Source organism: Myodes glareolus, chromosome 6, assembly GCF_982192425.1.
Source record: "Myodes glareolus chromosome 6, mMyoGla1.1, whole genome shotgun sequence".
In the NCBI taxonomy this organism is placed as follows: Eukaryota; Metazoa; Chordata; class Mammalia; order Rodentia; family Cricetidae; genus Myodes; species Myodes glareolus.
Genome location: NC_142031.1, coordinates 50100877 through 50128660, shown reverse-complemented (window position 1 = coordinate 50128660; position 27784 = coordinate 50100877). Strand labels below are relative to the sequence as shown.

The 27784-nt window shown below is 40.6% G+C and overlaps 2 protein-coding genes across 2 annotated transcripts; one reads left to right on the top strand and one right to left on the bottom strand.

Annotated features, from left to right (window-relative positions):
* Positions 1-3181: 3181 nt before the first annotated feature.
* On the top strand, positions 3182-4138 carry LOC125403974 (olfactory receptor 10H1). The gene has a single exon (XM_048439605.3). The coding sequence runs from the start codon at positions 3182-3184 to the stop codon at positions 4136-4138; it is 957 nt and encodes a 318-aa protein (XP_048295562.3).
* A 16671-nt stretch (positions 4139-20809) lies between these two features.
* LOC148121823 (olfactory receptor 10H1-like) lies at positions 20810-21757 on the bottom strand. The gene has a single exon (XM_087906727.1). The coding sequence runs from the start codon at positions 21755-21757 to the stop codon at positions 20810-20812; it is 948 nt and encodes a 315-aa protein (XP_087762853.1).
* Between the last annotated feature and the right edge of the window lie 6027 nt (positions 21758-27784).

Genomic DNA, 27784 nt, shown 5'->3' with positions numbered 1-27784 from the left:
CAGGTATCTAGATATCAAAGTTGCACCAACCATGGGTACCTGTGAGTCTTAGTGTGTCCTGTCCTTCCTCTATGCCTGCCTCTTGACCTTTCAGTGTGTTTGTTTGTGTGTTTGTGTGTGTGTGTGTGTGTGTGTGTGAGTGTGTGTGTGAGTGTGTGTTCCTGATCTCCATGTTTATATTAGGTATCATTCTTAGTGTTGTACAGTCCTAGGTTTGGACAATTGTACAATGCCATGTGTTCCTTCGGAAAGTCTGCAGCATTCTTACTACCTTTAGAAATCCTCTTTCCTGTTTCTTCTCAACCTTCTTTTGTCCTCACCATCCCCAGGAAGCCACAAGTCTTTTATTCTCCTCCTGATTTTGAATAACACTGAAGTTTTTGTCATGCCAATGGGTGACATATGCAATCTCAGTCTCCTCTTCCGGGGTGGGGGGGGTGGGGGAGGTTGATCAGCTCTAATTGCAGAGTTCTCCCTTTCTGTGGATTGCTTGGGTCATGGATAATATAAGGATAGAAATGGGCATGGTCAGTCACAGAGGAAAGACATCTTTGAATGAGAGCAGCCTCTGATTTTCTTTTTAACAGTCATGAGTAAGCGATGAGTAGAATAACAGGAGGTCAAGAAAAGATAAGATCTGTGAGGCAGCAGGTCCTAAGTTTAAATCCTGACCCCTTTGCTCCACATTTGTCCTTCCCTGGGAGAGAGATGAGTTCTTTGTGGGAATCTCCCTTCTCCTATAGATAATTGGGAGCACAGCAGCTCCTTCCCACAGCCAGGAAAAGATTCAAGGACCACAGGAAGATTCTGAGCCTAGTGACAGGTGCACAAGAGAGCACAAGACAGACACAGAAGACAGATGTTCTATGGTAATCATTGTGTTTAGTACATTATAGTTACAATAGTCATTATAGTTACAACAGTCATTGATAGAAGAACTCATAATCCAGATCTACAAGCAGATGTGAGCCCAGCATGATGCAGATCGAAGGATCCATGACCAAGTAGTAAGCTGGGTATATTATGGTCACTTAGGAAAGAGTGACTCGATCTGTTTTGGGAAGAAAATGTACACAAAAACTCTAAGGAGGACATGATGTTGAATCTGTGTCTTAAACGGAAACATATATTTGCCAAATGGACAAAGGGAGCTTGGGCAACTAGCTCATGCAGAATGCAGAGAAAGGGTACCAATAAGGCAACTGTATTCTTTATAGGCCAGCAATTTTTAACAAGGACAAACGTGTCTCTATGGAGTCATTCATGCTTTCTGAAAATGTTTTTTTTGTCACATTTGGTCTGCAGCTCCTGCTGTCTACACAGTAGAGACCGGGGATGTTGTTAAACACCACAAAAAGGCACAGGAGGGCCCATCACAGAATGGATTATTAGGTTCCAATTTCAATAGTCTTGTGTGAAGAAACCCTGCTCTGTGCACAGAGGAACTGTATGAGTGAAGAGTCCATGTGTCCTGGTTGCATCCATTCAGTTTTTATCTTAGAGGATGTTATTTCCAAAAACCATTCACCTCCATGATCCGAGACTGTTAGGGTTGTATGGGGATGCTAGAATCACCATCTTTGAACTGATTGGAAGGTGCTAACCTTGAAATGCAGGAAATAATTAAATGACATCTAGAATAGAAGCTGGTAACTGAAAGTTGGTGGTATTTGATGAACACAGCCACCACTCACTAAAATAGATAGTTTTTCTTTGATTTTTCATGATAAACCTTTAAACAATCAAAGACCTTAGCTGATCGAAGAGGGCATTCACCAGTGCCTGGGGAGTCAGCTCAGAAGTTAACTGTTTGCAATACTTCCAGTGCACCCTTGCTTTGTTTCCAAGCCCCACATGAGGGGCTCAGAAACTCTAGGGGATCTATCATTCTCTTCTGGCCTTCTTAGACACCTGAGTGCATTTTACAAACACACACCTGTGCACAAGCAAAAGTGCACACACACAGTAAATAGCAACAACAGCAACAATAATAATAGAAAAATGTATTCACTTATACAAAAGTTGTCAAACACAGAAGGATATTTATCTCAGGATTCCATTTACATCAAGTCTGTACAACAGGCAAAACCAATGGGGGAAAAAAACAGGAAACAGAAAAATTATCTGATCTTCCAAACTTTGCATTGTCTATTATCAAATTTGTTATAGTTAAGTGATTCATATAGAAATAAGGAATCTTCATTAAAGTCAGATTATTTACTGGGCAAAACAACATTTTCCCCTCTCATGCGAATTTAAATATGCTACATTGCACCTTCTGGGTTGGCACCTTTTAATAAAAATTTAAGAAACACTTATTATTTCTTTTTACTTGTTTTGGATTTTCAACCCAGGGTTTCTTTTTGTAGCTTTGGATCCTGTCCTAGAACTCAATATGTAGACTAGACTTGCCTCAAACTCACAGAGATCCGCCTGCCTCTGCCGCCCGATTGCTGAAATTAAAGGTGTGTGCCACCATGGATTTAAAACTTACTATTTCTTACAACAACTTTTGTGATATTTAGAGAAATACAGAGAAAAACAGTGTGAATAAATTTACTGAAGTTTACAGAAGGCAGAGTTGGGATTGAAACTGGTTCTGCCACTGTACGTTGTTACACATTTGAACCGACTACCTCAGAGCTTGCAATCCAAGAGGAATCAGGAGACTGATGTACATTAAGTTGGACTTGAACCTTGCCAGGGCTTGTAGTCATGAGTTGGCATATACTGGGGCCCCTGAAACTGGGGAAATAACCAAGATTTCTCACAGGAAAGTGTAAGGGCAGGAAAGCAATGGTTGGAACCCCAGCAAAGGAACAATTTCACAGGGGTATGCAAAGCAAAGGAACCCCTGGGATAAACACTCTAAGAGGTCAGTCCGGCTGTGGGGTTGATCTTGGATCTGCCTCTTTAGCAGCTTCACTTTGACAATTTGCCCAACATTTCTACATTACCATAATCTCAGTGAGTATGACAGAGACACTGAAAATGGAGGAGAAAATAATATCACCTCTATTAATATAATGACTGAATTAATTTTTAGGCTATAACAGTAGGACCAAGATTAATACATCTGCAATATTCTCACAGGATCAACCTCCTTGGTGTGTCCAGGTAGGGTGGAAACTGATCATTTTTCTCCATCAAGTAGATCGCCTCTCCCTACCTCACCTCAGGCATGGTCTCCATGCAGAAAGTCAATCACTCAGGAGTGTCAGAGTTCATCCTCATTGGCTTCTCTACCTTCCCTCACCTTCAGCTGATGTTCTTCCTGCTGTTCCTCCTCATGTACCTCTTCACACTGCTGGGCAACCTGCTCATCATGGCCACTATCTGGAGTGAACACAGCCTCCACACACCCATGTACCTCTTCCTGTGTGCGCTCTCCATCTCTGAGATTTTCTACACCTTTGCCATCATCCCACGCATGCTGGTCGACCTGCTCTCCACGCTTCACTCCATCACCTTCCTGGCCTGTGCCAGCCAGATGTTCTTCTCCTTCACATTCGGCTTCACACACTCTTTCCTCCTCACAGTCATGGGCTATGACCGCTATGTGGCCATCTGTCACCCACTGCGCTACAATGTGCTCATGAGTCCTGGTGGCTGTGCCTGCTTGGTTGCCTGGTCCTGGGTTGGTGGTTCATTAATGGGGACACTGGTGACGACAGTCATTTTCAATCTCACTTTCTGTGGACCCAATGAGATCCACCATTTTGCTTGTCATGTTCCCCCTCTACTGAAGTTGGCATGTGGAAAGAATGTACTTGTGGTAGCCAGAGGTTTAGGAATGGTGTGCATCACAGCCCTCCTGGGATGCTTTCTCATCATCTTCCTCTCCTATGCCTTCATTGTGGCAGCCATCTTGAAGATACCATCAGCTGAGGGTCGGCAAAAGGCCTTCTCCACCTGTGCATCCCACCTCACGGTGGTCATTGTGCACTATGGCTTTGCCTCTGTCATCTACCTCAAGCCCAAGGGCCCCAAGTCTCTGGAAGGAGACACTCTGATGGGTATCACCTACACGGTCCTCACCCCCTTCCTCAGCCCCATCATCTTCAGTCTCAGGAACAAGGAGCTGAAGAATGCCATGAAGAAAGCTTTCCTAAGCAAACTCTACCCAGAGAAAATTTAATCACCTATAAGAAAATTCTTGTGGATTGGAACACCAAATTTTACTGTTTGTGAAAATTCTCTATCACCATGTGTTTACTTATGATACTTTCATGTCAATGAAACCTTTGTAGTCATATGTAAATGTCCATGAAAGGGTTAACATCTGTTATTTATTTGGGGATGGGAATAACTATGACAGAATAAAGAGAAAGTCACAACCTTTCTGACCAGCTACAGGGCACATTATTAGCACTCAATTTGCTTTGAGTATTTCTCTGGTGGACTAATACTGAACAAACCAGAATTGCCTTATGTATTTATTGTGAGATATTTTCTGCCCTCTGTCTCCCAAACTCCAGTCTTCTATGATCCCCAACAACACGCATCCATAATACAACAAGAAATGGAAGACTTAATGACATACTTTCATCTGGTTGTACTAGAGAGGCATAATCTTTAAGTTTATAAAGACCAAATAACAGTGGTGGCACACGCCTTGACTCTTAGCCTTCTGGAGACAAAAGCAGGCGATACTCTGAATTCAAGGTTAGCCTCATCTACAGAGTCCAATTATAGACACCAGGACAGCTGGGGCTATAACAGAGAAAACCTACCTCCAGAAAAACAAAAGTTTACTAAAGACTGCCCTTTGGTTATAGCAGAGGAAAAGAAAACACCCTAAGCTTCAGAATTGCCAGAATTTGTATACATAGAAGTTACAAAGCAGAATAAGAAAGGACTGGGGAAATGACTCAGTGGGCCGAAAGCTTGCCTAATGCAAATCAAGGACCAAAGTTTGGATGCTAATGTCCATGTCAACAAAGAAACCAGAAGTGGCAGAATGCAGCTGTAACCTCAGTACTGGTGACAGGGCAGGGAAAGAAGACAGGATGCTCCTTGTGCTGGCTATGTAATCTAGCTCAATTAATAAAGACTAGGTTCAGCAATAAACCCTTCCAATAGAAATTAATGTGGTGTAGTAACTGATGAAGGCATCCAGCATTGACTTTTGGCCTCTTTATTTGTAAGTGTACCTGCACACACACACACACACACACACACACACACACACACACACACACACACATGCATATACACATAAGCATATATACAGATAAAGAGCAATGATGGGTCTGGGAAGATGGCTCAGTTGGTCAGTGCTTTCTGTACAAGCATGAGGACCAACCTGAGTTTGATCCCTGGCATCCACATAAAAAGCTGAACGTAACAGTGTGTACTTGTAATCTCATCACTGGGGAGGAAGAAACAGGAGGATGTATTACTGGAGCTTGCTGGCCAGCTAATTTAGGTAAAGGAGGGGGCTGCAGGTTCAGTAAGAGACTCTGGAGAGAGAAATACAAAGAGAGGGTGGTGCGGAAGAATTGTATTCTATCAATCATGTTTTAAATAACACGCTGATTGACCAGGCAGGAGGTGTAGGTGAGAAAACCAGACAGGAAGTGGAAATGATGAAGGGAGAGCAGGAGAATTCTGGGGAGGAGGAAGCTGATTCCTACATTCCTTCCCAGATCACTGAAGAAGCAACATGTGAGCTGACAGCTGGAAAAGGTACTGAGCCACATGGCTAACACAGACAAGAATTATGGGTTACCATAAGATGTAAGAATTGGTTACTAAGAAGACTGAGCTAATGGGCCAATCAATTTATAATCCTATGGAGTCCTGTGTGTGATTTTCTTTGAGGCTTGCCTGCTATGGGGTACCGGCGGGACAGAAACCTCAACAAGCTGGCCCCCTCATGTTACAAGAGGGGGAGGGTTTTGCATGTCACCATAGAACCTTCACCTGGTGATGGATGGAGATAGAGACAGAGACACATATTGGAACACTGGACTTAACTCCCTAGGTCCAAATGAGGAGCAAAGGGAGGGAGAACGTGAGCAAGAAAGGCAGATCCAGAGGGAACCTTCATCCGACGACGATGGATGTAGATAGAGACAGAGACCCACATTGGAGCACTGTACTGAGCCCCCAATGTCCAAATGAGGAGCAGAATGAGGAAGAACATGAAAAAGGAAGTCAGGACCGCGAAGGGTGCATTTACCCACTGATACAAAGGGACTGATCGAATGAGAGCTCACCAAGACCAGTTGGACTGGGACTGAACGAGCATGTGATCAAACTGGATTCTCTGAATGTGGCTGACATGGGGACTGACTGAGAAGCCATTGATAATGGCACTGGGTCTTGTTTCGTCTGCATGGACTGGCGTTTTGGGATCCTGGTCTGTTTGGATGCTCACCTTCCTGGACCCGAAGGGAGGGGGGAGGAACTTGAACTTCCCACAGGGCAGGAAACCTCGACTGCTCTTGGGACTGGAGAGGGAGAAGGAGAGGGAGTGGGGAGGGCAGGAGGGTATTGGGAGGAGGGGAGGAAGTGGAAATTCTTATAAATAAATAAAAAAAAAACAAGAGGGTGAGGGATGAAGGAAGGAGGGAAAGAGGGGGCAGGCAGGCCGTGGTAGGGGCAGGACAAGAAAACAGCAAGTGGATTCTCAGAATAAATTGAAGAAACCTTGTGTGAAACTTAAACATTTATAGATAGACATCGATTTCTTTATTGTTGATTCAAGTAAACACTCCCACTGTGAGATATTATCTGCTCAGATTGCAGAGACCAGCAGGTAGCTCTATTGAACAGAGTGATTGTGGGGCCCAGGGTATACATTTATGTCATGGTTCTAAAGACTAAATGATTACCAGTTTTTCCATAAAGAGGGACTTCAGTATGGCATTTTAACTTGCTAAAACAGATATTTTCATATGAATAAAAAGAAACTGCATATCAATACTTCTGAAGTATTAATTCATTGAGCAATGAGAATATTTGGCAAATGTGTGAAGCCAGAGGCAAGTCACAAACAGTTTTACCTAAAGTTTGAAAACTCAGAAAAGTCCCTTTGCAGAACATGTGCTGTGCTGCTTATTTTTAACTTTTTGTTCTTTTCACGTATTAGGCAACTCATCATTACAGACTTTCAAGGCGGGAGCAGGACAAATAGAATCTACCTTTGACATGTGATGAGGTGGACCTGTTGCTCCAAAGATGCATGATTTGTCAAAAATCACCATAATCAAAGTTCCCAGTTTCCAACATGAGTCTTTTCTGACTACACATCTTTTCCATCGCATGTTTTATGCAATGTTCTTACAAACTTTATGGGATCAAATTCCAGAGAAGCTGGCATTCCCTATATTTGAGACTCTAACGTCTCAGAGTGTGTTATGGTACAGGTGGACACTTGTCGCCCACCACGCACTGACACATGAATCCTTCAAAACTAATGAAAGCTTTCAAGTCTGAGTCCTTCAGGACTTTAAGTAACGCTTTATCATTTAGGTACTTGTCAATAATTCCTATGCATTGAGCTAAAATGCCTTCTTCCCCAGGAACAAAACAAATATGGGCAAGAATGTGAGTTAGATTCTTCATTTTCTTCTCCCCTTTTGAATTTATTTGGCTATTTCATACATGTATATAATACATTTCAATATTATTTGCCCCCAACTTTCTCTTTTCCTTCCTTCTGACTCAGTAGTCCCATTTCCCTCCTCCTTCTCCACCTCTGTCTCCTTCCTGTAAGCCATTATAACTGCTTGTTGAAATGTTGACTCTTCTTATTGGCTTGATCTTATGCAGGTAACTCTAGTTCATGTGCACAACAAGCATATCATATCCATAAGACAGCATTTCATAGAAATCCTCTATATCCACCAGCTATATTTCTTCTACCCCATGAGCCTCTGAGTGGAGTAGGGGTCCCATGTAGGGCTGAGCACTTGGCATTCACCGATTCTCATTGCTTTGGATAGGTATGAGTTGCTATAGAAGCTGCTGCCAACTGTAGAAAGTCAGGTCACTAGGCAAGGTTGAGCAAAACACGAATCTATTCATATAACATAAATAGTTTGACATGTCTATTTAGCAGAACAACAATAAAAGTTTCCTTCATGCCACAATTTATGATCCCCTTAGTTTTTCATTTTCTTAAAGGTCCACTTGACTCTTGACTATGCTGTTAACTGTATGAATAGACAACCTGGATAATGGAGAACTGTCTACTGTGACTTGGGCAATGTCTCAGACTAATTTCTGATATCTTAATCTACAATCTTTGAAGTATCAGGATATTTGCTTGTTCAGTCCCTCTTTCAAACAGCACCAACATATTTATATATCATCAATTGTCCCATGATAATGAACAACCCAGACTGTAAGCTTGTTTATTTACTGTGAGAGACCTCATTGTTCTTCAAAAACATAGCAAATCCAAGGTGATCTGGCTTCAACTATTGCTTATGGATGATATTCCCCATTCGAAAAGATCAGTACCTTACACGCACATTCTACACCTGTGTGAAAAAAGATTGTACACAGTATTGACATTTGTTATCTGAAAATGATGGATAAATTCACTAATAAAGGACTTGTACAAAATTAGTTCAGTTTATAAAGTGGAACACAAGACATCTCTTTCCTTGTTCTCATTTATGTTTTTCCTCCATTTCGACTATCCCATTCCCTCAAGTTCTCCTCAACCCTCCCCTTCTCCCCTCCTCTTCTCCCCCCAGCCCCATGTTCCCAATTTTGTCAGGCGATCTTGTCTGTTTCCAATTTCCAGGTGGATGGAGATATATATACACACATTCCTTTGGGTTTATCTTATTACTTAACTTCTTTAGGATCATGAACTATAGGCTCAATGTTCTTTACTTATAGCTAGTATCCACTTATGAGTGAATACATACCATCTTTCTCTTTTTTGATCTGGGTTAACTCACTCAGGATGGGAAATGTTCCCATCCATTTCCATGCAAATCTTAAGATGCCATTCTTTTTTAACCACTTAGTAGTACTCTAATGTATAAATGTGCCACATTCACTTTATCCATTCTTCGGTTGAGGGGCATCTAAGTTGTTTCCAGGTTCTGGCTATTACAAATAATGCTGCTATGAACATAGTTGAAGAAATGTTTCTGTAGTATGATTGAGCATCTTTTGAGTATATGTCCAAGAGTGGTATTGCTGGATCCTGCGGTAGACTGATTCCCAATTATCTGAGAAACTGCCATACTGATTTGCAAAGTGGCTGTACAAGTTTGCATTCCCACCAACAATGGATGAGTGTTCCCCTTACTCCACATCCTCTCCAGCATAAGATATCATTGGTGGTTTTGATCTTAGCCTTTCTGACAGGTGTAAGATGGTATTTCTTTTTTCTTTTTCTCAAGGACCATACAAAGGCATTTATATGAATTTTTATCATATTAGGGAGTTTTTTTATCAGATTTTTTAAAAAAAATACCAATCCAAATTTCCACTCCCTCCCTTCTCCCATTCCTTCCACACACCCTCCCACTCCACCCCCTCTAACTCTAAGAGAGGGTAAGGCACTTTACTTTGTGGAAGGTCCAAAACCCTACCTACTACATCTTGGCTGAGCAAGGTATACATCCAAAGAGAATTTCCACGGTAGCTAAGGATGTTGAACATTTCCTTAAGAATCTTTTGGTCATTTGAGATTCTTCTATTGAGAATTCTCTGTTTAGAGGTATCTTGATTGAGAGAGCCATTATAGGGAGAGCAGAAACCTTGCTCTAGAGGAATTCCCAGGAATCCACAAAGATGACCCCAGCTAAGACCCTAAACAATAGAGGAAAAGAGGCCCGATCTTGACTTTCCCTGTAGTTAGACTGATGAATATCTTAAATATCACCATAGAACCTTCATCCAGCACCTGAAGGAAACAGAGGCAGAGACCCACACTGGAGCACTGGACTGAGCTCCCAAAGTCAAGTTGAAGAGTCAGAGGAATGAGAATATGAGCAAAGTGGTCAAGACTCTATTGGGTTCACCCACGGAAACAGCTTACCTGAGCTAATGGGAGCTCACCAGCTCCAGCTGGATTGGGAAGGAACAAGCACATGATGAAACTAGTTCCTCTCAATGTGGTTGACAGTTGCATGGCTGGGACAGACTGAGATGTCACTGACAGTGGCCCTGGGATTTGTCTCTACTGTTGTACTGGCTTTTGGGGATCCAGTTCTCTTTGGATGGATACCTTGCTCAGCCTAGATATAGTAGGGAGGGCCTTGGACCTTCCCCAAAGCAATGTGCCTTACCCTCTCTGAGAATTGGATGAGGGTGGGTTGGGAGGGTATGTGGAGGGAATGGGAGGAGAGTAGGGAGTTGGTACTTGTATTAGTATTTTTTTAAAGATCTAATAAATTTAAATAAATAAATAAAGTGGAACACAGACAGCCATGACAATAGCTCCATCTTGTACATCATTCGAAACCCTCCCTAAGTGTCCCATTAGATATAGCTTTATAGATCATCTACAGAGGGATAAACACTAAATTCTTAACCTTCCCAACCTGTTTTTGACATCTTTTTTTGAATGTGGAGTAGGCATCTCAATCCTAATGACTAACTCTCAGATATTCTGTTTTTTATTTTTATGTTTTCACGAGTGAGGTATACTAGCACATATTTATATTTTTGTATTAATGTATTAATGCATTTGTGTGTGTGTGTGTGTGTGTGTGTGAGAGAGAGAGAGAGAGAGAGAGAGAGAGAGAGAGAGAGCATGTATAAGTGTGATGTGGATGTTGAGAATCATTCTCAATAACTCTTCCAATCTATTTATTGAGAACAAAAAACATATTCAAATCTAGAGTTCCCTGATAGAGTTAGTCTCACTGGTCATCTTGTTCTGGGGATCCCTTGTCTTAATCTTCTAGTGCTGGGATTAATTTAGGCTATCACTCTCACCAAAATTTTACGTGGATTTCAGAGCTCCAAGCTGCAGTCCTCAGGCTTTTATGACTAATTCTTTAAAGCTGCTGAGCTGCGTCCTTAGTCCCTCTAATATTATGATTGCCTCTACCATCCCCTCACATCAGAGAAAACACAAATCCAACTCCATTTTTTGGAACATTCTGACTCCTTCCCTTTACCTTACATCCCACCCACCTGCAAATCAAGATTAGATCTTGTTTTAAAGTGTGTACATCTGGCTCGGCTTGCTACTTAAAGCAACTCTTTTGACTGTATACGAAAGCCTTTCCCTAGTCACGCTCCTGTCATGTACTCTTTCTCTTGGTGTTTACTCTCAACTATGTTCATATTATCATGCGGCTTCTTTGTGTTTCTTAGTTTAAGTCTATTTCTAGCCAATGGATTATAGAGGAGAATGGGGCTTATCTGATCCATTGCTAAATGGTAGCATATGATAGACTCCCAAATATTTGTTGAATAAATTGATTTAGAACACTGAGAATTAAATCTAACAAGGTGAAACAAATTTGTCTCTTCAGTTGTTAAGACTGTGTAGTAAATGTGTAGAAATGAACTTTTTCATCCTTTGTATAAGCCTGCTCTATAAGAAGTACCTGCCTTCTAAGACAAACATCAAAGATCAAAAATACAAGATCAAATGAAGGCAATGTCTGTGAATGTCATTGCATGGTGCTTCGCACACACATTCAAAAAAAATAGCACCTATGATTCAGTAATACCAGAAGTTTGACTTGAATTTTTCATCAGACTGATATGAGACAAAGAACTGTCCTCTTGAAGACCAACAACCTTATTGCATATGTCTTGGCACGTAGTGTGGGAGATTCTACAGGACACTGGACCAAAGCCTGTGGTCTACAAGGAAGAGAAACAGGGAGATGTGTGTGTGTGTGTGTGTGTGTGTGTGTGTGTGTGTGTGTGTGTGTGTATATATATATATATATATATATATATATATATATATATATATATAGTGGTCCAATTGAAAGTCACAGTCTCTTCCACCAGAACAGAATCCCTTTTGCCAGGAACAGCCTACTCTCTGTGGTGCTTCACCTCCAAGAATGGTCCCCATTACTCATTGTGTGACAGCGCTTCACAGAAATGACAAGCAACAAACTTTCAAAGAGAAATGATGACCTGTTGGAACGATTGTGCACTGTTTTTAAATGATAGAAAGAATTCTTCCTTGGGTAAATTGTTCTTTATTAGACTTGGTTTCCTAGCACTGGAATGAGTATAATTACAATGATTAGGAGGGCTGCTAGAATTAAGGAGCACATCTGATGTAGGACAACTGACAGTTTCTGGCACAAAGAAAGCATGCCTGAAGTGGCCAGCAAGGAGGCTCAGTGGGTAAAGACACTTGCCACCAAGCCTCATGACTTGAGGTTGATTCTTAGGATCTGCATGGTAGAAGGATGGAACCAACATGCACAAGATGTCAAGATTTCCATTTGTGGTCCATGCATATGTGCAATTGTGAACATTTGTAAAAAATGCAAAAATGAATAGAAATTATTTCTAAAAATAAAACAGTTAAGAAGTACCAGCTTCAAAAATCATTTGTGAACTCCATGTTATATATACATGTACAATTAAGGGGTACAAGAGAGGGGCCATTGTGTTTGAGATGTTGACACACATCTCAGTAGTCACACAGAGAAGTGTGTATGTATCTCCAACCAAGATAAGAACTAGGAATCAAGGACATATAACCAGGTGATAAGCATGTGGTTCATAGATGCATAGGTCAATGGATATTTTTATTTGATATTGTATTGGCTTGTGCGAATGTGGAAGCTTTGAAATACCCTAAAAGGACATATCCAGGCTGAATCCCAAGAAATCATTGGTACAGTTAAGGTGTTCAAGAACCTAATGGTACAGATTCCAAATTGGATCTGGTAGTGCTGAGTGCAGAAGAACAATGTCCCACCTCATGCACAGAGGCAGTGGGAAAATGAATATAATGGCTCTTTTAAATTTCAGTCAGCTTCTCAACAAATTAGACTGTACCCATCGACAGCACCCTGGGGAGGGTCATCTATTTTATAATTTGTACTATCTACAATTTGTACTAGTTACTTTTCTCAATGCTATAATGAAATAACTGACCAAAAAAGAAAAGAATTAAAGAAGGGTTATTCTGACTTATATTTTAAAGGAATACATTCCATCCTGGTGAGGGAGCTTATGTCGGGGAAGGCGCGGTGACTGGATTCAGAACAGCTACACTGTATTTGAAATCAAAAAGCAGAGTGAACAGGAAGTGGAGTTAGGCTATAAACCTCAAGGCCTACTGACAAGTGACCCATTTCCTCCAGCAAGATTCTACCTACTAAAAATTCTACAACTTTACAAAATAGCACCACTAGATGCTGATCAAGTGTTTAAATATATGTGTTTATGGGAAACCATTTTACACTCAAACCACAATACAGTCAAATGCAAATGTGTTCGAGAAACACCATCCTAGCATATCTAAAAACACTGCTTAAAAATCAGGCATATGAATAATTCATGACCTAGACAGATTTGTTGCATGAATTCTAATCGGTATTAATAATAAAAACCCAGAGTCAGATATTGGCGTATATGCTGAAAGATCAGAGAAGTAAAGGAGCCAGCCACTAGACATATCTTTTTACCTCTATCAAATCCTCAGACCAAAGTAGGCAAGATCCTGTCTATGAATCCCCAGACTAAATGCTGTCTCTATGAAACCTCAGACTAAATCCCGAGTTTCTGTCTCCTCTTGCCTTTTATTCCTCTCTTTGCCCAGCCATATCACTTCTTATCTCCACCTTCCTAGTGCTGGGATTAAAGGCATGTCACTCCCAAGTAGTAGAATTAAAAGTGTGTGCCACTACTATCTGGCCTTTATGGCTAACTAGTGACTTAGCTCCATGCTCTGATCTTCAGGCAAGCTTTATTTGTTAGATCGCAAACAAAATGTCACCACATCTGTTGGCACTTAAAATTAATTACCGTGTGAACGTAGTTCTAAAGTTACAAATAAAGGTAAGAGTGCTTTATAAAGGTAAAGGTTTGAGATTCACTCATCCCTATAACCCAGTTTTTCATCCCACTTTGGATCTTCCTCTCCTAGAAGGCATTTGGAAATTTCGGGAGTTATGTTGATGGTTACAATGTCAGCCAATGGGTCTGTGAAAGAGCAACTGATAGAACAAAGACAGGAATGTTGCTTGGTTATTTTACAATATACAGAAGAGCTCCCTGTCTATACTGGCTATACATAAACGAAAAAAAGACCCAAGCCCTGCTGTGTTTATTCAATAAAATTTATTGAGCTCCTGCTGTGTGTCAGATTGTTTCACACTGGTGATTTTAAAAGATTGACTCAGAAGTGGAGAGTGAAGACAGTGGCTAACAATAGATGCTGTTTTTGCAGAGGACCCAAGTTTAGTTTCCAGCATCCACATCAGGCAGCCCACAAGCACCTATAACTCGGGCTCCCACAAGCACAACACTCTCTTCTGGCCTCTGTAGGCACTAACTTACTTGCAAAAATCTGCAAACACACACACATATACACACAAAAAAAATTAAAAATAAAAATAAGCTCTTAAACAGTTATGACCCAATTAGACAGGAACAACAATCTCAGTGGTTATGTTTGATAAGGACTATATATACAAATGATAAACATATATATGACACTATGTACATAGTGTTCAAACACATTTATCACATGTAGGTTAGATGTGCTGTATATGGCATGTAAATGTTAATACAACACATATAACACATAGCACATATATGTGTTTATATGTACTTAAAACAACTGTGTAGTCAGAACTCCACCTCTACGGGCTCCACATACTTAGATTTAACAATATGCAGATTGAACATATTAAACAACATTTCATTTATTTATCTATGTGTGCATGATATGTTATGCATATCTCTAAACACGTAGAGGGATAGCTTGCAGGAATCAGTTCTCTCCTTCCCTCATGTTGGACCTGGGATTAAATTCATACCAAAAGCAGGAGCTTTTACCCACTGACCCATTTCACTGGCCTTGACCATATTTAAAAGCAGCATTGGTACTGTTTTCTGCTTACTACCTAAATAATGTAGGATATAGCTGTTTATACAGCATTTATATTGTATTACTCTTTCCAGATAATATATAGGTGATATAAAATGCATAGATTATTTTTTGGTTTCCATTGTATATGACACTACATTATATGAGGAATTTGTATATCTTTAGAATTTGGTGTCTTGCAGGGATAGACTAAAACCAGTCCTCAAGGATAGCCACAGGTGGTTGTATTATTTAGTATGTTTAATAAATTTTGACAAACTCTAAATGAACTACAATGAGTGGTTTTAATAGAGGAGAAGAACTATTCAGGGGGCATCAGCGAACACATTCCTGAGGAGGTGGCATTCAGGTTAGACCTTAATACACATAGAAATAAAAACCTTAATGCACATAAAAATAAAAGAAATGGAATCCCAGATAGATGCTAGAGCAAATTCGAGGAGCCTGAGGTGTGAGCGGGCGTGGTTTTCCGCAGGAGAATACTGTGGTTGGAAAGCTGAAGAGAGTCAGAGATTGAATGTGGACACAAAGTGGTGATTTATCATGTGGTTCTCACCATAAACCTAGAATTAGATATAACAAAGCAGCGTTTTCAGAGTTTCCCATTGGGAAGTTTCTTCTGGCTGTTGGGTAGATATCTTATGGTAAGATAAGAGAAGAAAATACCCTGTGTAGGAGCCTAGAATTTACCCACAAGCAAGACCATTGGGTCAGTGTGGAAGGAAAGAAAAACAATAGATTGAAGGCAGCTTGTCTCCTCTCCCAAGCTAGCCTTGTTCTCTAACAATTAGTTTCAGAACACTTAGCTCCAATTAGTTCAGGAAGGGGTTTCTGAAGGTCTGGGGACCTCCATGTCAACAGCCCTGTCTTTGTGTACCTGCCCTTTAATTACTTCTCTGGGCTCTGCCCTGGGGAGACCAAAGAATGCACAGAGGGAACCATTAAGAAGGAAGGAAGAGCAAACAGTAAAGAAGGCAGGGAGTATGGGATTCAAAATTAGAAGCTGATTAACAGAGAGGTGAGGACAGGGTTTCTAGGTCCTGGTGGGAATTACCAGTGTTAACGGTCAGAATTGGAGGTTATCTCCTCTCCTACAGCATGTGGGTCTCATTAGTCACATAGTGCTGTGTTTGCAGGCGTTTAAAAAATGCATTTACTCATATTCTATCTTTAGAAAATTGATGATGGATTGTATTTGTAGTCTATGGAAAGAAAAGAAATGTAAGCATTTGTCATCTTTGAGGGAAGATTAGCTGGAAAGACAGTCGTCATGAACACTCGACATAGACACCAAAAATTTCATTGACCGTCATAAACTATGTTCAGCATAATGTTTTTCACTTCACATTTCCTCACTTTTAAAGTATACATACATACATACACACATACAAACATGTATATAATTTACACACACACACATATGTGGCATTCGGTTTGAGACTCTGATAAATATAAAATCAAAAGATTTTGATGACACTGTCTCATATGTCCCAGTCTCAGACTTGCTATTTAGCTGAGAAAGTCCTTGAACACATGATCTTCTTTCCTCTCTTTCAGAATTGCTGAGATTAAAAAACATGCACCACTACATCCAGTTCAAAAATAATTTTAAAAATTCACATGAGCAGGTGTGTTAACATTTTAATTAAAGAGGGAGAAGCATGCTTCCCTTTCTTGTCTCTCTCACCCTGACCTCAGTTTAGAAATATGACATTCATCCAGTAAATCTTTTGGTTGTTTTAAATTTATATGACAGCTAAAGTTAACTAAAACAAATAATCTGGTTTATTTTAAAAAATTTAATGTGTGTGTGTGTGTGTAGGTTATACAACAACTTGCAAAAATTGTTTTTTTCCTTCCGCCGTCTGGGTTTCAGAGAGAGAACTCAGGTTGGCAGGCCTGGCATCTGTGCCTTTACTAGCTTACCATCTTTCTGGCACAAGGGGTTTTTTAGTTTATTTATTATTTTTTTAACCTTTATATTACTTCATATTTATCCAATTCAACAACTAGTTGACTTTTTCTGTAATGACGGTAGGGAAACAGTGGTGAAATTTCTAGAGTACCAGCCACGTGTGGTGGGACACGCCTTTAATCCCAGCCCTTGGGGAAAGGGGCAGGGGCAAGAGAATATCTTGAGTTCAAAACCAGACTGGTCTGCTGAGTGAGTTCCAAGGACAGCCAGCACTACACAGAGAAAACTGGCCTCAAAAACAAATAACTAAACAAATAAACAGCATCAAAAACAAACAAACAAACCAAAAAACCATTTCTAAGGTCTAACTACTGAGCCCTCTTTGCTGTTACCATTTTCACCAGAGGAGCATTAACTGTTCTTCAGGACTTGTGCTGGCTACTTAGATGTTCTCATCTGTATCAGTTTCAGGCATTGATGAGTAGGCTACCTTGGCATCTGAAAACCTTCAGGTTTTTATAGGGAAAGCAAAGGATGTCCATCTCCCAAATATTGTGACTTACTCCCACAATTTCTAATATAACCAAAGAACTTGCCTTTAATTTTTAAAAGCATTTATTTACTACTTGGAGGAGCTGTGGGTGGAGGAGAGATGCAGGTGTGCACACATGCCGTGGCACACATATGGAGATCAGAAAATAATTGATAAAAGTCGGTTCTTTTCTTCTACCGTGTGATCCCTTGGATCAAACTCAGGCTCAGTGGCCAAGGATTTTTACCTCTAAGCCATCTCACTGGCCCAAAAATCTGTCTTTAGAAGAGGGCATGAGTATTTTAAGATAAATTACGTGGTACAGCTTAAGCATTCCTAATATGAAAATCAAAATCTGAAATACCCCATGATTCTACAGGTGGAAATTTCCACATTTGACTATGTGATGGATCACACAGCTCAGATGCAGTTACACTAAAACTATTGCATGAAGTTGCATTAAATTTGTGCATAGGATGCTTATGAAACATAAATATATTTTATATTTACATTTGGGTCCTATTCCCAAGGTATTTTACTATATACATGGGCATATTCTAAGATCTAATAATATGGTCTAAGACACTGCTGGTTCTAGACATTTTAGATAATAGAAACTTTTTCTATATTTACTCATGATGCTCTTTTTTTATATTAATGCATCTATAGCCTCTGCTTTAAAACACAGGAGCCAGTTTGTCTCAATTTACAATGTACCCGCTCAAGTCTTATACACTCAGTGTTTCTTTCTAAATCATGATTAGAATATGTCCCTGAATTTTTGACTCATTTGGTTCATTCATTCCTGATTTTGTCTCTTGTTCCCATGAACCTTCCTTTCCCAACCTGGAAAAGGCTGACTTTCTGAACTTACAACCCATGAGAAATACACTTCTACTACTCAGTTCCAACTCCAAAAATAAGTTCCATCTTAACTTTGTAGTTTACTGGGTAAGACTTTAATTAATGTCTTGGTCTCTTTATAGCTCAGTTTTCTCATCTTTAAAATGGGACTAATGACCCTACCTCCTCTGTAAAGCAAAACAATTCATATGTTTTTCCTTGTTTTACTTAAGATCTCTCATTGCTCTTTAGGGAAATGTACATCAAAAGCCCAATAAGACTGGGACTATAGCTCACTGAGCTACAATCTACTATAGTTCTACTAGTAAGTACAATGTCTGCCTACCATACACTGCCCCTTGGTCTGAAAAGCAGTCCTACAAATTTTAATTAAAATAAAGGTGCTAGCACACTGACTCCAATGGGTAAGTAAAGGTGCCAGTAAGGATAGTCCTGAATTTTAACCCAGAAAGATGAAGGGAGAATTTTAACTGACTCCACAAAATTGTCCTCTGACCTCCACTTCATGGTACACACATGCCCTCACACACATACACACAGTAAACAATATAATATTAAATCTTTTAAATAAGACAAAATTCATTTAAACATACCAAAGTGGCTATAATCAGAAAGTCAGGGAAGGATAAAGAGTTGTCAAGGATGTGGAGAAATCAGAACCCTCACACCCAGCTGATGGGAATATAAACTGAAGTAATTACTTTGGAAGACATTATGCCAGTAATTCATATAATTAAGCATAAATATATATTATCACCCATAAATTTCATTCCAGTAAATACGGTAAAAGGTATGCCCAGGTGGTGGTGGCACACACCTTTAATCCCAGCACTTGAGAGGCAGAGGCAGACAGATCTCTGTGAGTTAGAGCCCAGCCTGGTCTACAGAGGGAGTTCCAGGACAGACTCCAAAGCTATAGAGAGAAACCCTGTCTCAAAGAACCAAAAAAAAAGTTATGAGGACATACATTCATTTAAAAAAAAAAACCCCTCTATATAAGCATGTGTAGCAGTATAGTTTGTTATGGCCCAAAAGGTGAAGACAGTGCAAATGCCCACTCATTGTGGGATGAATGTAGAGTGCTCAATGAATGGAATAGTAAGAACCCATGTAAAGGAATAAAGCAATCATCCACACTACAATGGAGATGAATCTTAGACATGATGCTGTGTAGAAAGATCCATCATAAAAGAATATATATTGGCAGGGTGGTTATGGTGCAAGCCTTTAATCCAAGCACTTGGGAGGCAAAGGCATGCAGATCTCAGTGAGTATGAGGCCAACCTGGTCTACAAAGTAAGTTCCAGAACAGCCTAGACTGTTTCACAGAGAAACCCTGTCTTGAAAACAAAACAAACAAATAATATGTATTGTATGTATGATTCTATTTATTTATAAAAAAATCTGAAGAAATAAATCCACAGATACAGTATATTAGTGGTTTTGAGGGACTGACAGAAAGAGATGGTTGAAGATTGAGAGTTTCTTCTAGGTTGGAGAGGTGGTTCAATCAGAAAAGTGATTGCCTCAAAAGTTTGGAGTCCCGAGTTTGATCCCTAGTATTCACCATGATGGCCGGCATGCACTTATAATTCCAGCCCCGATGAGGCAGAGACGGGAGGATCATTAGGGCTTGAAAGTGAGCCAGCCTACTTGGTGAGACCCAAATTCAGCAAAAGACCCTGTCTCAAAAATAAAAATATAGACAATTATGCTGGGTAGTGGTGGTATACACCTTTAATCTCAGCACTTGGGAGACAGAGGCAGGCAGATCTCTAAATTCAAGGCCAATCTGGTCTTCAGAGTGCGTTTCAGGACAGCCAGAGATACACAGAAAAACAATGTCTCAAAAATACCCCCAATAAAATACCCAATAAAAAGGGTAGACAATATTCCTGATGAGCTACATCTGAGTTTACCCTCTGGCTTCCACCATACATACACACCACCACATACATAAACACACAAAAGATCTCTCTTCTCCTCCTCCCTCCTCTTTGGGACAGATGGGGATATGTAGTCCAGGTATGCCTTTACCTCACAGTGTAATCCAGGTTGGTCATGCTCTTTAGCCTTTCAAGTACTAAGATTATATTTTACAACACTGAACTCAGCTAGGATTCAGAGAAGGGGGGTTAGATGAGATAAAAAGTGTTCTAAAGTGTCAGCTATTGGTTGTGTAAACCTTAAAATGGTAAATTGTGTGGTATGTTAAATTAGGGCTGGAGACACATATAAATAACTACTAAGAAGAAAGAAGGGGCATGGAGAAGGGTGAGGGGAAGAGAGAAGAGTAGGAAGGAAGGAGAGCAGAGAAGGAGGGGAGGGGAGAAGAGAAATGAGGAGAAGAAAAAAGAGAGAAAAAGGAGGAGAAAGAGGAAAGCAGGAGAAGGAGGAAGAGGAGAAATTGAAAATGGGAAGACAGAAGGAGGACAAAAGAATTTCTCCCTATAACATTTCTTTCAGAAAACCAGTCTCTTCAGGAGTTTCGCAGAAATAATTTGTTGAGGAAAGCCTTCTTCATGGTTACCTTCAGTTCTTTGTTTCTGAGACTGAAGATGATGGGGCTGAGGAAGGGGGTGAGGACCGTGTAGGTGATACCCATCAGAGTGTCTCCTTCCAGAGACTTGGGGCCCTTGGGCTTGAGGTAGATGACAGAGGCAAAGCCATAGTGCACAATGACCACTGTGAGGTGGGATGCACAGGTGGAGAAGGCCTTTTGCCGACCCTCAGCTGATGGTATCTTCAAGATGGCTGCCACAATGAAGGCATAGGAGAGGAAGATGAGGAGAAAGCATCCCAGAAGGGCTGTGATGCACACCATCCCTAGACCCTTTTCCACCTCCAGTACATTCTCTCCACATGCCAACTTCAATAGAGGGGGAACATGGCAGAAAAAATTGTGAATCTTGTTGGGTCCACAGAAAGTGAGATTGAAAATGACTGTCGTCACCAGTGTCCCCATTAATGAACCACCAACCCAGGACCAGGCAACCAAGCAGGCACAGCCACCAGGGCTCATGAGCTCATTGTAGCGCAGTGGGTGACAGATGGCCACATAGCGGTCATAGCCCATGACTGTGAGGAGGAAAGAGTGTGTGAAGCCGAATGTGAAGGAGAAGAACATCTGGCTGGCACAGGCCAGGAAGGTGATGGAGTGAAGCGTGGAGAGCAGGTCGGCCAGCATGCGTGGGATGATGGCAAAGGTGTAGAAAATCTCAGAGATGGAGAGCGCACACAGGAAGAGGTACATGGGTGTGTGGAGGCTGTGTTCACTCCAGATGGTGGCCATGATGAGCAGGTTGCCCAGCAGCGTGAAGAGGTACATGAAGAGGAACAGCAGGAAGAACATCAGCTGAAGGTGAGGGAAGGTAGAGAAGCCAATGAGGATGAACTCTGACACAAATGAGTAATTTAGCCCCAACATGGCGGTCACACCTAAAAGGGGTAAAGGCACATGACATAGTAAATAGGTTTGCAGGGTTTTTCTCTTTGTTTGTTTGTAGGTTTGTGTGTGTGTATTCTTCTCAAAAAGATATCTGAGAAGTTTCTTTATCTATCTAAATCATGATTAGTGTACCTGAAAAAAATGTATTTATGCAGCCATCCTTTGGTAGTCACAGGGATTGTTTCCAAGATTCTTTACCACACATTAAAATGTTTTGCTACTCAAGCGTATTATGTAATATATGGTGGTATTTGCATAGTCTATGAGGATCCTCTCCAGACTTTAAATCATGTCTAAATAGATTAGAATATCTAACATTATGTACACATCATATAAGTAGTTGTTATACTGAATTATTTAACAGACAATGACAAGGGCATGTGGATTTAACTCCACGGTAAATTGTTTGTCATGAAAGCATATGGATATGAGTTCATTATCATAAGCCATATTTTAGTTTATTTTTTTTAAAAATCTTATTTTATATACCAATCCCAGTTTCCTCTCCCCCCTCCCACTCCCCCTATCTTCTCCCCCACCTCATCCCCCATCCTCTCCTCAGGAAGGAAGAGGCCTCCCATGGGGAGTTAACAAAGCCAATCACATCACTTGAGACAGGACCAAAGCCCTCCCCCAACACCCCCTGTATCTAGGCTGAATAAGGTATCCCTCTATAGGAATTGAGCTCCAAAGATTCAGTTAATGCACTAGGGATAAATACTGGTTTCACTGCTAGTGGAACCACAAACTGTCCAAGCCACACAACTCTCACCCACATTCAGAGGGCCTAGTTTGGTATTATGCAGGTTCCCTAAGTGCCAGTCCCACTAGCTTGGGTCAGTTGTTTCTGTGGGTTATTTTTTTTATCATGTCTTGGCCTCCTTTTTGCTCCTCCCTCTCCAATAACTGTATTCCAGAAACTCAGACCAGTTCTTAGCTGTAGATCTCTGCATCTACTTCCATCAGATACTGGATAAAGGTTCTATGATGACAATTATGGTAGTCATCAATCTGATTATAGGAGTGGGACATTTTAGGTACCCTCTCCACTATTGCTTAGATTCTAAGCTGAGGTCATCTTAGTAGATTCCTGGGACTTTCCCTAGTGCCAGGTTTCTTGCTAAACCCATAATGACTCCTTTCAGGGTATCTCTTTCCTTGATCTCCCTCTCTGTCTTTCACCTAACTTGATCTTCCTAATCCCTCATGTCCTCTCCACCTCCCCTTCTCCCCTCTCCACTCCCCTACCACCCTCCCCTGTCCACCCATGCTGCCACGTTACTAAAGAGATCTGGTCTACTGCCCCTTCCCTGGGGGATCCATTTATGTCTCTTTTAGAATTCTCCTTGTTTCCTGTCTTCTCTGGTTTTGTGGACTGTAAGCTGGTTATCTTTGCTTTATATCAAATATTCACTTACGAATGAGTACATACCATGTTTGTCTATCTGTGTCTGGGTTACCTCACTCGGGATGTTTTCTCCAGTTCCATCCATTTGCCTGCAAATTTCAGGATGCCATTGTTTTTAAGTTTTTGTTTTGTTTTGTTTTGTTTTGTTTTACCACTGCGTAGTACTCCACTATGCAAATACACCATATTTTCTTTATCCATTCTTTGTTTGAGGGCATATGGTTGCTTCAGGTTCTGGCTACTACCTATAATGCTGCTATGAACATAGCTGAGCAAATGTACTTGTGGTAGTGTTCTGCATCCTTCGGGTATATGCCCAAGAGTAGTATTGATAGGTCTTGAGGTAGATTAATTCCCAATTTTCTGAGAAACCTCCATACTGATTTCCAAAGTGACTGTACAAGTTTGCGATTCTACCAGCAATGGAGGAGCGTTCCCTTACTCTCTGTCCTCTTCAGCATCAGCTAACTTCAGCATTTTTTATCTTAGCCATTCTGAGTGGTGTAAGATGGTTTCTCAGAGTCATTTTGATTTGCATTTCCCTGATGGCTAAAGTTTCTGAGTGCCTTCCAACCGTTTGAGATTCTTTTGTTGAGAATTCTTTGTTTAGATCTAAACCCCATTTTTTATAATCTGGATTATTTGTTATTTTGACATCTAGTTTCTTGAGTTCTTTGTTATTTTGGAGATCAGTCCTCTGTCCGATATGGGGTCGGTGAAGATCTTTTCCCATTCTGTAGGCTGTCATTTTGTCTTGTTGACCATATCCTTTGCTTTACAGAAGCTTCTCGGTTTCAGGAGGTCCCATTTATTAATTGTTGATTTTAGTGTCTGTGCTATTGTTATTATATTCAGGAAGTAATCTCCTGTGCCGATGCATTCAAGGTTGCTTCCCACTTTCTCTTCTATGAGGTTCAGTGTGATAAGCCACATCTTAAAAGCTGGGTGTGATGGGTTACACTTATAATCTCAACACTGGGAAGGTGGAGAAAGGCAGATTTTTGGGTAACACTAGTCACCTAACGTAGCCTTGTCAGTAAGCCTCAGGAACAACCAGAAGACCCTGTCTCAGAAAACAAAGTGGTATCCAAGGAATGACTTCCAAAGTCGGCCTCTGGCTACATATTAAGCACAGGGGCACAAATACATAATACACATATACCACAAACACACACCCAGGAGAGCTGGCCCGACTCTTGATGGCCTGGAAGAACTGCCTTCTCCTTTACCAGTGGCTTCAATGGGAGAGCTGATCCTGTACACTTGCCCCAACCCCCACCATGTGTACATGAGACCTGGCCCTGACTCTCACCTGAGGCAGGAGATCTGGTGGAGGCCCAGACTGACCCACTCACCTACCACCCAGGCCCACAGCCAGGGCTCTGAGTTGGTCCACTTCAGCATCTACCCAATCTATGACCTATGGGAACACATGAAGAGAAGAGCTCTGTGGAATCTTCCCAGGATCTCCATGACTAGGGGCAACAGCAGGCTATCTGAGAGAAGTCTCAGTGAGGGTTCATTATTGATGTTGTACCGGGAACCAGAGGCCTTGAACCAAACCAACAACAATTTCAATTAACATTTGCAAGCACAACTCTCTGGGCATAAGAGTCTACTGCATGACACATCACAGCTCCCAGTGCCTCTAAAAGGAATGAGCAGACAGTGGGGAGGCAGAAAAGATGGAGGAGTGAAGTGGTTTGGCCTGTTTGTTTAAAATTATATCTATTTTTTAGTCCTTCTTTTCAAGGGAGAGGCTACATGTGTGGAGCGCAGACATGAACGGACTGGGAAATGAGTGCAATTGGGATGCATCAGGTGAAATTTCCAAAGAATCAATAAAAACTATATTAATAAAAAAGAATATTGAAAAGAAAACAGAGTTTTCAGTGCAGACTCATAAAACCTACGTAGAACTACATTTGAGACACAAGTAAAACTTATGGGTACAGTGAACAGACTAATAATTTACGCAGGGTTAAACAAAATCAAGTATGTTAAGTTCGTGTTCAGAACTCACTAAATAATAAAACTTAATTAATTAATTAAAAATTAGTACTCATATTACTATTTTCAAGAGATTTATTTGAGGCCAGGAGAAATGACTCATCTATCTCATCTATGAAAAGCAATTGCTACTGTTGAACAGGAATTGGGTTTTTGTTCCTAGAATCCATCCATGATGGGTGGCCTACAACTGCTCATGACTCCACTTCCAGGGAATCTGAAGTGTGTTTATGTGTGTGTGTGTGTGTGTGTGTGTGTGTGTGTGTGTGTGTGTGCGTACGTGTGGTATACCAAGCAAAACATTCAACCACAATAGATGGAGAAAACAAAACATGTCATGATAAAACAAAATTTAAGCAATATTTATCTGTAAATCCAGTTCTACAGAAGGTGCTAGAAGGAAAACACCAACATAAAGATGATAACCACACCCAACACAACACAACAGACGAATAATCTCAGGCCAGTAAGCAAATGAAGAGATGCTGCATACACACACGTGCGTGAACACAAACACACACTATACTCATGTATACACATACATATTTTTAAATGATTATTTAGTTATTTTATTTGTGTGTCTATGTGTGTGCTTGGGTATATTCATGTGTACTATATGCATGCAGGTGCCTATGGATTCCAGAAAAAGGTGTCAGATCCCCAACATAGATGCTAGGAACAAAACATGGTTCAGTGAGAGACTGTCTCAAAGCAAAGGTAGAGAGTGATAGAGAATGCCTGATGTCCTTCTCTGGCTTCACAGACTCGTACAACTGCACACATATGTACACACATACACTTCACACACACAGCACACTCACAATACAAACACAGACACACGAGAGAGAAGAGAGAGGGGAAAGCAGAAGGATAATCATAAGAACTAAATCAAAATAAAAAGTTGGAGTTGAGACAGGAACATTGAAAGAATGTTAACAAAAAAAGTCACAGACTATAAGAAAGACCTACCGCTTGTTTAAAAGTGATTTTTAGATGTTAGTGGTCTTGTAGTTGCCTTAAGCTTATGTGTGGTGCTCTCAAGAGAATGTAGGTGATATTCAGAGGACCAAAGTTTAAATCCCAGCACCCACACTGGACTGCTCACAACCTCCTCTAATTCAGCTCCAGGAGGTCTGATGCCTTTGGCCCTTGCAGGCACCTACAGTCATGTGCACATACCCGCCCATATACATAATTAAATAAATAAATACGTCTTTAAAAATATAATAAAAGGAAGTTCTCTATTCTGCTTGTGATTTTTTTTGGGGGGGGTGGGTAATATCAAAGTTAGCTAAAAGTGAAACAGTAAAAACAAAGTTTCTATTCAAAGTAACTGATAAAATATATAGGAAGTAGTTTAATAGGAACCATCGAAGTCCTCCGTGGAGATCAGTTACACCATCTAGTACATCATCTAGGAGCATGAAACATAATGGGTACTTTAAATACCTTGATGAAATTGAAAGACTAAAGCAGTAAGATATTAATTCTTCCTGAGATGAGAAAAAAAATCACAAAACTGCTGTTGGATTTTTTTTGACAAAATGAAAATTCAAAACAAAACAAAACAAAAAACTTCCATAGTAGAGCAAAGGTTCATGAATAATTAACTGAACCTTGAAAATAATTAAGAGAAAGAGCAGGCAGGAAAGCACCTTCCAGGTCACTGAGTCAGATGAGTAAGCTTTCCAAATAGAGCACTAGGGATTAGAGCAAGACCGAACAGATTGACTTTAGAATGGAGGCATCAGCTACTGAGAAGAATGAAGATGGCTTTCTTACAGCACAGATTCATACCCAAAGCAGGAATTGTTTAGGGGATGCTGTGGGAGAAAGTATCTTTCTACAGAGGTGAAAGCAAAGCTGGCCTCCCTGTGAGAACACAACCAAAGAGAGAATGGAGAATACTGAAAGAGCTGTCAGGATAGCTTGGTGGGTAAAGGCATTTGCTGCCAAGTCTGAAAATCTGAGTTCAATCTTCAGGACCCACTTAGTAGAAGGCGGGAACCAACTCCCTCAAGTTTTCTTCTGACCTTCACTTGACCCTGGAACATTTGAAGAAAACACACATGCATGCATGCACGCACACACATATACACCTCTAAATGTATATATAAATCATAGTTACTCAAAGAAATGTTGGGTGATCTTTACAGTTGACAAAAGACTTTTTAAAAACTAAACATTGGAAAACAAAAACCCAATCTGGGCAGAGTGCCACTAAGCCTTACAACCTGCGTTTGGTCTCCTGTGGTAGAAAGAACTGCTTCCTGCAAGTTGTTCTCCAACTTCCACATATGCACCATGGCAGACACCCCTGCACAATACATGCACACACACACACACACACACACACACACATACACACATGCACAATGCACACACACACAAAGAGAGGGAGCACACGTGCACAATCATACACAGGGGCACATGTACAAATAACCGTAGAAAAGTTTTAAAATGTCATATGGTGGAATACAATGAACTCAAAAGTCTGTATTTTGACAAAAATTTGTGTATAGATATTTTTCATGTTCGATTAAATGTACCTCTTTCACTAATTAGGCTACTGTTTTCATAAGAGAAAA

Excerpts from the sequence above, each read along its gene's own strand:
- LOC125403974 (XM_048439605.3), top strand. The coding sequence starts at position 3,182 with ATGGTCTCCATGCAGAAAGTCAATCACTCAGGAGTGTCAGAGTTCATC.
- LOC148121823 (XM_087906727.1), bottom strand. The coding sequence starts at position 21,757 with ATGTTGGGGCTAAATTACTCATTTGTGTCAGAGTTCATCCTCATTGGC.